The 16142-nt window shown below is 43.4% G+C and overlaps 1 protein-coding gene across 1 annotated transcript in view; it reads left to right on the top strand.

The window, feature by feature from the left end:
• Positions 1-16142, top strand: part of RAD9B (RAD9 checkpoint clamp component B) — a 650494-nt gene that overhangs the window by 93518 nt on the left and 540834 nt on the right. Inside the window, exon 3 of the mRNA XM_069620274.1 lies at positions 12118-12267. Within this exon, the coding sequence (XP_069476375.1) occupies positions 12118-12267 (150 nt within the window). The remainder of the gene's footprint in view (positions 1-12117; positions 12268-16142) is intronic.

Genomic DNA, 16142 nt, shown 5'->3' with positions numbered 1-16142 from the left:
GTACGGGTGCTTGGTATTAGTACTGGGGCTGTTGTACCTTTTGGGTCACTTGATGCACTTGCATGGGCATCGTGCCTTATGGGACACTTGCATGGGCATTGTTCCTTACGGGACACTTGCATGGGCATTGTTCCTTACGGGACATTTGGGGGCATCATACCATACTGCTGTTGATATGTAACTGGGGCTGCTGGACCGCTATGGTATGCACCATGCATACGCTTACCTACTCCTACATGTGTGCAAAATTGTCCATTCCCCCACATGACCAACACGGTCTGGCCACACCAAATCTCGGGGCCATCCCATCGAATCCTCCTCCTCTATCTCCTTGCCCCCCCTTGGAATCTCCCTTTTCCTTGTAGGTAACCTCCCTGATAACCTTGGTTGTCTGGATACCCTTGGTACCCTTCTGTCCATCCCAGTGCCATACCCACTTCTACCGGAGCCATCCTTTTTTCCACCTGCTGCATGGGTGTACCCGTAATAACTGCTCCTTCTAAACTCAGCTTCGCCAACTTCTTTTGCACTAACTTTGCCTCGACCTTCTGCACATTTGTCCACTACTTAATTTTCCTTATCCTGCTGTCATTTGCAATGATGTACTATAATTGCCTGAATCTCTGCCCACCCCTTAGACTCTATCCCTACTACTTTATCAAAATCCTTCTGCACCTCTTTAGGAAGTCCCTTCTTCAACATGTGATATAATATTGCTATTGTCTTATCTCATGATTCCCCTATCTCAGCCCTCCACATCTCCTGACCTGTAATATGTACTGTGCTAGATCTTCATTTTCATAATCTGCACCATTACTGATTGCATGTTTGGTGTATCAGGATATGCTGTACTTAATACAGCCTATACTCTAGCTCGACAACCGTTAAAATGTGCCCCATCATGATTGTTGTTACCCATCCGTACCCCTGGATATGCTGCCTTTTCCAAATGCCATCTGCTCAATCCCCCAATACTGCAGCAGACAAGCTTTTCATATCTCATACTGCCAAAGTAATGCCTGCTGTCTGCTTCTCAAGTCCATATATCTACTTTCCCGCTCCTCCGGCAAACAAGGGCAATGCCTAATCAAATTGGTTCTATCCATGTGTGGCCAGGGCACATACTGCGCTCTGCTGGGACCTTTATGCAAAAATGGGAACGGTGTTCCCACTTGCTGTTCTGGTAACTTCCTTCCCTCTTGCTTTCCTTTCACCACCGCCATACGACCAGGTCGTGCATTTAGCCTCAGGCCCCACAAACCCTCTACTCTTGGTGTGACTCTGGGGGGCACCTCATCACCCTGCTCCTCATCTGTTCCCCATTCCTCCTCTTCCTCTGCTATTCCTGCTTCAGTGTCTGCTCTAATGGATTTGTAATCTAAACTATCTACTCGCTGCTGCCCCTCCCAATATCTTTCATCACCACGACCATCATCCCTCGTTTCAACATGTACATCCCTAATCGCAGAACTATCAATTCTAAATGAAATATCACCTGCTCTCCATTCATCAGTACCTAATGGTGCTCTTTGACCTTCTCCCTGCTCCTGCGTTACTAGCGCAAGCTCAGCATCGGTCCTTCGAAGCATTGTTTCCAAATCTCTCTGTGCCCTATTCCTGTGCCCTATTCTCTGTTTCCATAACTAGTGGCATTCGCCTGTGGGGACTACAGGGCATTTTCATCGGTTGCGGGGGCTCGCTGTCACTGAGTTGCATGAGGCACGTACTCAGGGTTAGTATACCCTGCAGCTGCTTTCATGGGGTAACACCCCTGTCGGGTGGAGGGGCTGTGGGGTTTGTAGGTGTTGTGGGTGGGTCACAGGACACATTCATTACACTGGGTGCGGGAGTGACACAAGGTATTACTATTTCTTCCCTTTTGGGATCCTCAGCGACATCTTCCAAATCCTCTACCATTATCCAAAGGTCAAGAATAAGTTTTCTATTCCTCAACTTCTTCTGCTTATATTTCACCACCGAATAGGTATACATGTGGACCAGAACCTCCCTGTTATTTGTTCCTTCTTCATGCCAGGGCTTATGCATCCCTCCTTTTGTATCAGCGACCCACTCTTTGAGATATTTGATCATCTTTTCCAGTACAGTAGGAGCACTGTACACATATACTCTAGTGGCGTTAAGGAACTTGTGTTGTGTCTGAGCCTCCCCTCGTAATACTCTTCACTTCCTGGAAACCAATCCAGCAGCGCCGATTCACCCTGCCTTCCAAGCACTGTCCGTACTTCCTGTTACCCCTCTCTGTCCTCTTTGCCCCACACACTTAGTACCCCACACAACTCTCTTCTCAACTCAACACCCACCACACCACACTACATTTCAATATACACCTTAAACCAAAAATCAATAAACACAATTATATACACAATTCTTTAAACCTTTCCTTAGTCTCCACTTAAAGACAAGGGACCGCCTTAGGCCCCCTTCTGCTGGGCAAAGGGATCCCAGGCCCACCATACAATGGGCCTACACAACAAAATCACACTTATTTACACAATGGTTGAGACCCTTCCTCTAATCCCTTGCCTCGGGAAGAGGGTATTTACCTCCTGACAGTCCCTTGTGCCAAGTAGAGGATCCCAAGTTCTCCATATACTGGACTTCATTCCTTATTGTACGTGCAGTGCTGCCTTTCCTCCGCAATGGAGGAGGTTCTGCTACCTCTCTCTTCTCTTTCATGCATGCAATTATATCGCGACATAACATTTTCTCTCACCGAGAAGATCCCACTGTCCAACATTTGCACATATAAATCCACCATATATTGCCACCTCGTCTTTACAACCCACACCCTCACCATCACCTCACTCCACACACACCCTCCCGTGTTTTTTTTTCTCCTGCAACGGTGCACCTACATCTATGCGTTCTCCCGAGTTCTCCCGATACGGGGTCCCATCAAAGGCCTGCACAATCTGGGAGCAGCGCTCGGCTCCAAGGAGCAGGCAGGCCTTCTTGTCAACACAGTGCCAACAAACCTCTTCAGATCGTGCATGCGGGACTGGTCACTGCAGATGGGCGCTCCACCCCATGATGCGCGGCTGGGACACCGTGACCGAACAGAGTCTGGGACCACCTTGGAGTGACCAAATAGAAAAAATGGAAGCCATAAAAACCGGGAGATGAAACAATCCAGAAAGCAAAATAATCACTGCTCTTCTTTGCACAGAAAAACAAGGTTTATTACGTGCAAAAATGTTGCAAACAGGTCTCCGATGGGCTCATAGAACCAAATTGAGCTTGTCTTGTCTCAAGGGGTTACTGTTTTTATAGCGGAGAAACTGCAAATTTAACAAAACTATGCATAATAAATAATGAGTACAACATGTTCCCACCACCCTCATTGGCTACCACCTATATAACTTGTGATAATCCCTTCACCGATTGGCCACATCTAATCTAAGCCCATTCCCCTACTGGTGGTCCCCTATATTGTCACTGTCAAACCCAGGTACATGATTTGCGGGCTCTCATTATTGACAGGTTCATAAATTGAGACTATCACATGATGTGCAACCCCCTGTCCCAGACACGATCGAAGTAAACTGGCGAGGCCAACTCTGCTTTGATAAGACAATAGGCTTCCTCAGCACCCTAGACGTCACAGCACACACAAGCTGCACACCCGACCTTGTACTAAATGTATTGGCCTCACCTCCGCTCCTCCAATCCCAAATCACAAGACGTCCCAGACACGGCTCCCCCCTTATCTCCTTCCAACCACAGGTGCCCTCGAATGACGTAACCGGGGCACTGCTCTCGAGTCTGATTTTCTGGGATTTATTTGCTTTGGTTGTGTGCGTAGGTGTAATTTATATGAGATGACTGCTCTAGGGTGAGGGCAATAGTGTTCTAAATCTTCGTATGGCCCATTGGCATCTCAGACCCTCGTGCCCTATTCTCATAAATTTGCCCTTCAAAGGACACATCCCTTTCTGCTCTTCCTTTGACTTACATTCCATTCCCAACAAGTTCAGACTGTGCAGCTGGATACAATGAACACTTATCTGTGTACCATCAGTGCATCTGACCTCGGCTTTCCTCCTGGGGAACAGAAAAGGGATTTGTTTTCGGTCATCAGCTAACAGAGCCGCAGCTTCACATCACATCCTCTGTTCTCCCCTGTTCATCATATGCAACGCCTTAACGTCAAAAAGTGAGACACTTCTGCCAAGTTAATACACTGACCTCTCTTCTACCACACTACCTTGCTGACTCCATCTTCCACCTATTTCTGCTCTTCCCTTACATTGCACTCTACTACTTTACTTAATAATACAACAAAACACTGACCTATAATGCTGCCCTAGGACCTCTACAACCGCAACATTACATTAAAACATTTGTTGCTCTTTTAGTGTTGCTACATGGGAATATCAATAAGTGTCAAACTTAACTAAAACAACATATACTCTAACTGCAGCGCAAACCTCAATCTGCTCGCTCGATGGTACATTCTAATAGGTGTTCCTCAACTTAATCCTCTTTGCTTGGCTGGGGCACTGTACGTGCATCCCAACAGTGCACAGGCCCAAATATTTTCTAGCACGCCTGTTACACATCAGAGCCGGCAGTTCCCAGCCCACTGTTGTCACCACCCACAGCTGCTCCCCACAGTGTCAGCATATTTACGGTTAAAGCTGCAACCCCCACCAGCTCATCCGGGCTGATAGATGCACTACCCAGGGGATATGTTCGATTTACGCGTACCAATCAACATAAAATGAAATAACATAACATAGTAGCTGTCGCTTGAAAAAATATAAATATTTAAGTGTTTCTGTAAACATCATCATAGTTAACACGTGGCTCTGATTATAGAGGTGGCAAGTGGAACATGTTAACGATGTAGCCACAGGAAAACAGAGAAAACATGCTTACCTCCTCTAGTAAATTGATGAAAAATTCAGGAAAATTCATTATTGGACTAATGAACTTTCCTATCGCACCCTGCAGCTAGGTCTTCTGGTATATGTTGGCACTGGTGACAACCACTCCTCTTCGGCAGTGGCCTTTTCCCTGGCCTTGCCCCAGATTGGTGCGGCTGGGTGGTGACTGTCCTATTGTTGTAAACCCACACTGCAGTGGCAGTGCTGCTGGTTATTACAGTTGCAGGGCTGCACCAATGTCATTCAGGCTGACTGCAGTACTGTGTGCAATGGCCAGCTCAAGCACCCATCATTGATTGCTACCATTCACCTCATTGTTATTGATGAACATGGATAATTAGCATTGCCCTGTTCACCTGGGACATCAGGTTCATGAATAACAACGAGCTGGCCCAGGTTGCAGAGTCCCTGGCCAGTGCACGCTCTTGTTGATGTATAAAAAAATAAAGTTGCCAAAACAGCACATCATAATCAAACTGAGTCTGGGGCAAAATGTGCAAGGGCTCAGAAATAAGTGTCTGGGCTGAGCCCTGGGAAACTAACCCCACAGATTAAGCATTGATCCTCTGGTTTTCCAATGCCATAATTGGTTCTCGGGAATAATGCTAATGCTTCACATTAATGCTCGCATGGCTTTTCAGTTAAAGGGTTTGTTGCTTAATCATAGAATCTGCATGCAGTAAATTGCATTACCGTTTGGATATTATCAAGCCACATTCATCATCTTTGAGACTCAATGTTTTTGTTTGAACTGTTCCATGTCTAGTAGGTATTTACTACAAATGTAAACTATTCAAGCAATTTCTATCACATGTGGGATGATTGTAGATAACCCCAGACTCCCCAATACTAGCGTGTGGCAGACTATTTTTGTTATTAAATACCAGGAAAATATCATTCCTTAATTTTCACAAACAGATTTTTTTCTAAAAGGTCTGATAAAGAAGTCTTAATTCATGAATGAAATTAGGGTTGAGATCAATTGTTAGAGTTTGACTACTTATAATCTATAATTGGATTACTTGAACAAGCAACCAGTTCGACTGTTATGGCGAGCTACATCACAAACTGTTCCAGTAATAAACAGCCAGTCATATTATATAGGTAACTCTAAATCCCCTGAGGGATATGTAATGCAAAAATAATCCAAAACAAAATAAAAATGATTCTGCTGGCTGCTAATGATGCATACATTTGATGTAGAGTTCTGGAATGAAACAATATCGACAGATTCTCAAAAAGAAGCACATCTCAATGAGATGCCCAATCGTGCAAGTTGTGCTTGCACCATTGTGCATTGCGACATCTGCCTGTACAGAAAGTACTGCAGAATATGTGCCTTGCGCACGACAGTGCAATTATTTGTGCTCAAGAAGTTCAAATAAGTCAGCCTTTATTGGCACATCTTTCTGGCGCATCTGACAGGTGCACATGATTTACGCATAGTCACGGTGTACCAAAAATATGTGCATCCCATTAGATGAGTCAAAAACGAGTACAAAGTATTTCAAGCAATTTCTTTATGGTTCAACACGTTTTTTTTATTATATAAATAATAAGTATAAGATTCAGATAATAGGAACCTTTTAAAATGTCACAGATCGGCCATCCTATTCTGGTATGTCATTCAATGATGTCTACTTATGTATTGAAGTAGAGTAGGGTTGTGCATTTAATTCACCTAAGTGTGTAAAAACTCTGTACAAGTGTTTCATCATAAACCAGCCACATGGAAAGTGGTTTACTTCCTAGTGCCCTCTCATTGTTCTGACCTGACATATTGCAAGATGTTGAACGTCTGAGCAGAGGTCGGAATGTGCGTTGTATCATGAACTGCCAGATCACCGTTGATGACACTTGCCTGTTAGGTATGTTCACCGGCCAGTGGTCTGACCAAATGGCAACCATATTGGCACCATGCCCTGGCTTAAATTGTCCTATTACAGAGTGCCTGTAGATGTATCTATCATGTGTTGCTCCAGGGTAGTTGCCATTCTTGATGATACTACATGCTCTGCACAGCATATGTGCACATGCACAGAATGCCACCGCCTCCTGGACCTGTACATGTGTTCTATGGGTGCAAGGGTGTGAGACCCACATGGGTGCCTACAATAACACTACACAACCAGGGTACACAGCTATGTCGCAACATGCTCCCATCATTCCTGACCTTGTACATTCATAATGAGGCATGGCTAAATATGCCCCCTCATATGCAAGGATCACATTGAGGACCTGGTGTAGGGCCTGTCAATGTGAGGTTTGGGAGACTCCCCCACTCTGACACCACTGACCTATGGAAGGAGCCAGTGGCAAAAAAGTGCAAGGCTGCTGCTAGCTCCACCAGTGGTGTTTTGGAATGGCATTACATTGTAGGTGAGTCGCTGCTGAGTCGCTTGATCTTTGGTGGTGCTTTACAGTCTGCTCTGTGTACAGGAATTGGGATTAGGAGCTCAGCAAGCATTCAAGAACTGTGTCAGGACGCGGAGCATCCGCAGAGGTCACTGCTGAGTTGCTTGGTCTTTGACAGTGCTTTACAGTCTTTCTGCTCTGTCTACAAGACTTGGGAGGAGGAGCTCAGCAAGCATTCAAGAACTGTGTTGGGACGCGGAGCCCACTAAGGGTCAAGATGTGGCTAGCATATGCGGATGAGTTTTTGTTGTTTGATAACTCAAGAGTGGGCATAAGAAGACTACTGGCCTCCTTCTTCAAGTTTGCTGAAGACAATGGTCTATACATTAATCCATCAAAAATGAAAATTCTTGTCTTTAGTCGCAGCAGGAAAAGCACCCCTTGACGTGGCCAGCAGAGAACGTGGTTCTCCGTCTCTCACCCAGTATGGTCTATTTGGGTTTCTCTATCTCCGCCGCCCCAACCCTCGGTAACCTTCGACAAATGTTTTGCCAGAAGGCCGCCCTTCTTTCTAATCAACTGTTCATAATGAACAAAATATTTGACTGCTACTCTATTAAGCCAGCACTAAAATTCTATGAAGGGAAATTTGTCCCCAAAATGATATATGGACTGGAATTACATTTTAAGGTGGTCCCCAACTGGTTGGACAAGTTGGAAGCTAACACTTGGAGGAGGATACTGGGAGTCCCCAATTGTGTTCCAATAGCTGCCATTAGATTTGAGCTGGGGTTTACATCCCTCAAGGCTCAGTCCCAGACTTTGCAGTTGTACTGTAAATTACTTCTTCCTCTTCCTGATTCCCTGTATCAGGAAGTGAGCACCACTATGAGCCGGACATATGGGGGAGGGCCAGCAAATCTCCTGCTAAGTTTGCAGTAGTATTACAAAGCTATTTTAGAGAGCCTGAATGTAGGCAGGGAAATCTTTACTGAGAAACCACTAAGGGTCAAGACTCTTTTGTATGATTTAGATTGGGTTCTGAATGTTGACAAGTTTCACAGTTACTCTTCTATGAGTCATCTTAGACATGAACACAAACAAATAGGGGAAACAGCTTCATATTTGATAAAGTTTCCCAGCCGATATCATAGAGCTATACTCATGAGATTTCGCTGGAACCTGCTTTTAACCCCATGGATTCTGAATAGGCGGGGCACAGTGAATGCTGAGGGGGTTTGCTGCAGATTTTGCAAGAACACAGAAACTAAAGAAACCACTAGACATTTAATTTTAGAATGCCCGTCACTGAACATCCAGCGAATGTCTTATCTGGCCAAATTGTTCTTGGGAGTAAACTGGTTAGACCATGACTCACTCTGGCGCAAATGCCTACATTCTGAACATGCATCCGAAGGTCTGGAGTTAGCCAATTTTTTCAAGTCTATTGCTCTTAGAACCTGATGTTTTTTTATATTTTGTATGCGTTTGGGCGCATATGATATTATGTTCAGTGTCCAAATCGAATGTGTTTTAACTATTTTATGTTTTTTTTATATTTATTCGAATATTTTGTTTTTGGTGTTCGGTTTTATGTTTTAAAGGTTTGTATAAACCGTATACAATAAAAACATAAAATAAAATAAGTAGGTGAATTGTGGCCCCAGCCCAGTGTCCTAGCACTTCCAGTATTACTTGCAGGGGTGAAAATATACCTGACGATGACATGATCTGTTCCTTGGCCAGTCCGAATAGGGAAGCCCTCTTAATTTCCCTCCTCATCCCCATGAGTTGATGCTTCTCAGCTGTATTAGCCTAACTGACCGATTATAATCTATCGAATGGTACATTTGGCCGAATTCGGCCTTTATCATTCGATCGATTATAAAACATACCAAACATGTGGAGCAGGAGTTGCAGGGGTGTCCTCCTCTCCCCATGTTCGGTATGTTTGGCCTTGAGGGTTGCAGGGGTGTCCATGGGAGGGGGGGGGGACCGGAAAAAAAACAAGAAGAAAATGGAACCCTCCGGCATTGGATCCGACCCACGTTAGAGAGCCGAATTTGATGCTGCGGGGTTACCGTGGACCTGGAGACAAGTAGGCAGGTAAGTAGGGTTGGGGGGGTGTGGGTGTGGGCATTTTGGGTGACTGTGTGCAGGGATTGGGGTTGTTTCTTGGTCTGATAATTGTTCCATACAAAGAGATTAATTTCAAACAGTTCGCAGGAAACAATTATCAGACGAACAAACAACCCCCAAACCGCACCAGCATGTTGCCAAACGGGTCACCCCTTTTGGAAACAAGTACCCTCTGCAATGGGATGACCTTTTATATTTGTGCTGTGTGGTGTGATTGCAGTGAGATGTGTCACTTACTTTGGTGGACAAATCACTTTCTCACTTTTTTGTGCAACTTGCTCCATCTTTTTGGGAGCAAATGGAATTGAGCATTTTTTGAAGGAAATAATTTGTTTAAGTTTTGTGAACAAGCTTTTTGGAGAAGCTTTTCCACTTTGTGCATCATTTGACCTACAGGTGCACAGGTCATATGGAGGTTTCATGGGATCTTGGTGAATAAACCCCCTAAACAGAGATAGGTCTCACTTTCAAGTCTGAGAGAGGTCCCCCCATCAAAACCCCTAGTGCCAAGACAAGCACTATCCCAGATGGGATATTTGCTTTCTCCAAGGACAGGGACAATAACACTGATCGGCCAGGCTATTTGCCATCCCCTCAATGACTAAAGCCTAGCTCCCTGCTGACTGATGACATTGTCATTTTCCATGAGAGGATAGTTAAGAGTGGCAAACAACTTGACATTCCAACATCCAAGAAGTTGCCTATCATCTTTGAGACTCATCATAAACCAGCCCCCTCCAAACATTTGGTGCCTTGGGCCACTGGTATTACGGAGGTGGAAGGGGCCTCTTTCTTATACCCACTTCAGTCAACTCTACGAAGTATAGGTACGATAAGTGGTACAACGACCTGGATCAAGAGTCTTCCCTTATGAGGGCTCATCGTTCTCCTGATTTTGTGATAATATCTGCACCAAGGACTTACTCTTCATGCTCTTCAACATCAGCACCAACAAATAAGGTGAGTAAACACTATGTGCATTTGGGACAAAGTGGGCCTATCTTGGGACTTTAGATATTAGGTAATTTTGGGACTCTCTCAAGCATACATCACAGTTTATATCCAAAGAAAAACAAGACGTTTTTCTGGATGTGTCGAAAGAGGGAAAGATGGTGCCCAGACAAGTAATCAGTGCCTCCACCGAACTTGCAGATTCTGTATCCAGAGAGAACAGTCATGAGCTTTCACTCAGATGGTATTAATGGTTCAGGTTAACCAGGTAGCACAGGTTGCAGCCTGTCCTTTCTGTAACCCTACTTTAACAAGCATTGGCAAAGCCAACGGTTTTGGCCTTTGTGTAGGGATGGAAAAGGTATTTGCCAGGCATGGCTGTAATGTTACTAACTGGGCATTAATGGTAGCAGCTGGAAAATTGTGCACATAACGCCGAAACTGTTGGATGTGCCAATGTTTGCTTTTAACAGGACCTCAGTGAAGGACAAGCATACTGCTTATAAATGAAGTGGCTGAACGCAGACGTGGCGAAGAAATGTTTATTGCAAAATGTTTATTGCAACAGTGGCGTGTTTACAGCACTAATTAAACCATTAGCTTTCAGAACACTGCTTTGAAAAAACCCTGAAAGGCACTTCGAGTGATTGTAAGGCTTGATAAAGGTAGTTCAAAGAGGGACAGGAATTAGGTGGAATTGTAAGGCTTGATAAAGGTAGTTCAAAGAGGGACAGGAATTAGGTGGAATGGGCCATCATGATAATCATGGCCATGGGCAGTCAATTGGTGCGTAAATAACCAAACAGCACCTACAAGCATTGCGTCCCTCCTCAATATGCCATTTCACCATAACTGTACTCTAATGCATCAGAACATTGGTGAGAGGGCAATGAAATGAGAAATCACCTGTACTGGGTCCCTAGTTTCTCTTGTGGAGAATATTCATCCCGTGGTATGTGCCCGGGTTGGAGACCTACACCCAGCTGCCTGAGCAAAACTACATGAAGTCACGAATTACCCTGGACAACAATGTGCATGAAACAAGGTTTATGGAAAATGTCATTTTAATGTGCAATCCAAATTGGATGATGATATAAAGCGCATAAATACAGTTTGAGCCTGCAAGTGATGGGTTAAATATGACAAAGGCAGCCTAACAAAGGCAACCAACACGTATTTCGACCTAATGGTATATCTTTTTCAAGGCCGGAGGTCAATGTTTGAGAACGCTAGTGCAGCATGAAGTAAGATCTGTAGATATGAGTGGATGGATGTCATCAGTAAGTACCCGAATGGGTCAGTGCATGTATAGGTGAAGACCTATGTATATTCAGCCGTTGGGCATGCAGGCCTGTCGGTACAGTCGAAACACGTGCCAACTGTCTTTGTTATATTTTACCCAGCACTTGCAGGCTCAGCCTGCATTTGTGCTTTTAAATCATCATCTAATTTGGATTGCACATTAAAGTGAAGTATTCCATGAACCTTGATCCGTGTGCATTGTTGCCAAGGTAATTGATTACTTTATACTCGAATGCACTAGTTTCGGCATATAGGTGGTGCTAAAGATTCTGCCTGAATCTAGAAAGATTTGCATAATATTAAAATGTGTTCTGGAATCCCCCACATGCATTGAGGTAGGCTTGTGTTTATGAATATAATGAAGACGCCCATGGTGGTGAACTAGGTTTACAGATATATTTACGTTTTGTCACTTATACTCATGGTAGATTATATTGATAACAAACTATCATTGTGTTTTCAGCTTGCACTACGATCAGTGAACTCTTCCAGGTCAGCATATGCATGTGTCTTTTTCTCTTCTATGTATTTTCAACAATACAACCAGGCAGCCATTCACGAACAAGGTCAAGGAGATGTTCGGCTTCACTTCAAGTGTAAATTTGCAATAAAGGTAAGTCACAAACAGAGCGTGTATTAGTGTTTTATGCATATATAATCACATATGCAAACCAAACTGTTTCTAGGTAACCATCTTGGCACTGATCATCTGATTACCATAAAAAATGATAGCATGTTTGCTTCCTTCATTTTGTGTTTTGTTTGAACACTGCTAAAACAGTCCGAACTTGACGTTGCATAAAGGTTTATTTTGAAATCATATTCATCATTTGCAAAGTAAGATAGGTGCTCATTACGTGTTTGGAGGAGCAATAAATTATTGTCAGGAATTCCAGAACCTTCCCTTTTTTGGGCAGAATTACCACCAGTTATACCACACTTACAAATTCAGCGTTAGCACTAAAGTGGATAAGTTATCTTCAGCCAAGTGCTGAGGGCCAATCCTCCAGTTTAATGCCAATATTTGAGGGATTTACCACAGGCAGATTTAGCACCCTTGGTAATTTCTCCAAATTACATGAATGAGGACTAATGCCACCATAGCACCACTCGTAATCCAGCTGTAATTTTGCCAGTACGATTGGCAATATTGGTAATAGAATTACCACCAAACTCTTAATGAGGCCAATGGTGACTTGGAAAAAAAACAAAACGCCCCAAGAACCATAGCTCAACATCTGACTTAAAAAAGGCCAGCAAACTAAAAGAAGTCTGCAGCACAAATGGCATTGCACCCACTTAAACAAAGATAAACTGTCTTTAAGCAGATTTCTTAGAGTTTGACAAAAATTAATTTTAAATATAAAAAAACTCTAAAGACTGCATATTCCTCTTCTCAAAAATAATTGTATAATAATATTGATGAGCCAAGCAGCCCAGATGTTAAGAACATCAAGACAATTCCAACATAAATTCTCTGTGACAGCATTGTTGATGTCTTGATGGACAATATTAATATGATACATAAAGATAGTGTGCCGAATTCTCAAAAACATGTGCACCTCAGCGAGATGCATAATGGCGGAAAGATGTGCTTGCGTCCATTGTGCCACTGTGCATCTTACTGGAGGTGTCAAATTCACACGAAAATGACCAAAACATGCGTTTTGCTTGTGCTGGCTAAGAAGCATATTTTGTTGCAATGGAAAAGTGATGCCAGGCCTACAGCTGATGAATGGCCCAACAGCTTATCAATCCTTTCTTGCAGGGAGAAGGTGTCCTTTAAGTTTAAACAGCGACTTGAGAAGTATGTCGCCATTTGGAATGATTTTAATGGCTTGTATGTTTAGCTCCCCCCTCTTTTCTTTTTGTTTCCCTTAGGATTTTTCCTTTAATTAATGGGCCTATTGCTGTTATACCCTGTATGTGTTTTGAATTAATTGTGTGTTATGTAAAAATTGTTGATGATTTTCTTTCAGAAAATTCAATAAACAATAAAAAAAGTGTGAAAATAAATGCACACATAATGGCCCATGCATGGAATGTCCATGTTTGTGGTGCAACTGTCCAGATGCGTTCAATTAGGCACAAATCATGTTTCGGGTCCGATGATACACCACAATGTGCGCATCACGTGAGATGTGGCAAAAACACGTGAAACTACCAATGAAAGGTTGAGAAAACCAGAACGTGCCCCAACACAGATTTCAGAGAACTTGAGAATGGCTGTTTTGTATCAGGACCATCCACGGGTACAAGATGCCACCCAGATCGAAAGATGGGGACAATGGAAAGGAGAGAGAGCGCTGCTCCATAAATATCAGTGATGATGAGGTTGAGGTAATAGTCAACTTCATGGCAGACCATGAAGAAAGGCTCTTCTCCCAAGACAAGCAAAGGGCCAGCCTTGTAGTGAGAAATGCTCTATTGACAGAGCACACTACACATGTCAATGCCCTGGGTGTAGTGATGAGAACAATTAAGGAAATCAAAAAGCGCTGGGGTGATTTGAAGCACTGGAGGAAATACCTGCTGGCAGACATGCACGCCCATGCCAGTGCCGGTGGTGGAGGACCATCTACAGAGTTCACCCCACTTGAGGAGACTGTGGCTAGCATGATAGATCCCATTGCTGTGAAGAGAACTGGTGGAAATGAAAGAAACCTTAGTTGTGCACATGTACTTGCCATTTGATAGATGTACCTACTTTGACTAAGTGAATATTGTGCATTCCCAAGCCAAAACCTGCAGGTAGGAAAATGATGTGTCAAATTACAGGTGAAATTCAGAATCCCACATACCTAACTCTGACAGCAATGTGCTTTGAAAGATGCATAGATCATCATGGAAGGTTTGCACAATGCACTGTGCGCATGTCAACACCAAAAGGTGGGAAGATGGGCAAAACATCTATAGGCATGCTCAATGCATTAGCAACCATAATTGTTGATCAAAATGACAGGAATGGGTTGCCCACATGTAACATATGTGATCTTATCATTTCCTAAACAAGTGCCAATCTGTGCTCCTATGCCCTGTTCAAGACTACATCTTTCATCACAATGACTGATCCTGTCTCAGCAGAAACATCCCAGCCGGCAAAACAACAGAAAGGAGAAGATGAATGAAAGAAGGGATGACAAACTGTTGGATCTCCTGACTAAGGTGACTTTGGACATGCAGAAATAAAAACCAAACTTATTAATGCTGAAGATAGATACTTGGACCTTATTAGCAGCTATTGAAGATCACCTTACTTCTACAGATGCCAAAACTGTGAAACTGTATGATCAGATGAAGAATTTGGAAGCCCAAAATGAAAAATTGTCACTTAAATTGTCAGAGCAGGAAAACTTCCCCAGAAGAAGTAACATTGGGGTGGCCGGTTTTCCTGAAAATGTGGAGCAAGGGAACCCTATGGCATTTTTGGAGAAGGCTTTGATATCAATGTTGAAATTGGATCCCAGCACCTCCTTTGAGATGGGGAGAGCACACAGGTCCTTGGGGCAGAAGCCAGCACTTTATAGTGAAGTTTTTGAGAATTCCCACTAAAGAAATGATCCTCAAAAAATCACGTGAGTTGGGTGATTTGGCATGGGGAAGAAATACAATCATGATTTTTGGGGATTTAAGCAGATATGTACTGGAGAAAATTAGAGCCTTTATTACAGCAAAAGAAAAATCTAGGAGTAAAAAACTGCAATATTATATGGTGTACCCAGCTATTCTTCGTGTTGGGATTTAAGGTCAGGGTCACTCATTCTCTGATAATAAGAGCGCTGAGGCTTTCCTTTCTGACCTTGATATTAAACTCATGGAGACTGTTTCTGTGTCTCAAAAAGGCATACCTCCAAAGAAGAAAAGATGACTTTATATAAGATAGACATTTTCTTTTATATGTTTTCCATTTGTAGTACATTTAAAAAAAATGCGATCACTTATTTTTAATTATATAGATAGTATTACGAGGTGTGAGATGACGGTTTTTACTAACGGTTAAATAGAGCTTTGGAAAGGTTGGAAAATGCCAACGGGAAGGATGCACTGAGTAAAGTACCCTACTGAAAGAATTGTGAAGCTACGCTATCACGTGACGTTGTTACGATCTGCGACAATTAGGCGCTCCCTAATTAATGACGGAAGCTCCAAGCCCCTGTTATGGCGTGTGAAGAGCTTGGATCGAGAGGAGGATTTATCTCTCTCAGCCAGGCAGCGCGATCGTTGATGGAGTTTCCGGTCGGAACAAAACAGCTAATCAAGTGGATAAGATACATGATTCCTTAACTGCGTTCACAGGTCCAGCAGTTAATAATGCCTGTTTTACGTACTGCAGACGGATGAGCATGCTCTCTGAAGCTGAATTGGCACAACAAATGTCTACTGTTATGCAGACATTAAACTGGAAGCTTACCTGAGGAAAATTAACAGCGTCGCTGACAGCATGCAACGTGTGGGGCAAAGGTGGCAATACAGAGACATGAGAGGATG

This window comes from Ambystoma mexicanum, chromosome 10 (genome assembly GCF_040938575.1).
Source record: "Ambystoma mexicanum isolate Mex_15411 chromosome 10, UKY_AmexF1_1, whole genome shotgun sequence".
NCBI lineage: Eukaryota > Metazoa > Chordata > Amphibia > Caudata > Ambystomatidae > Ambystoma > Ambystoma mexicanum.
Note: the sequence above shows the minus strand (reverse complement) of the source record. Positions and strands in the feature narration are given on the sequence as shown.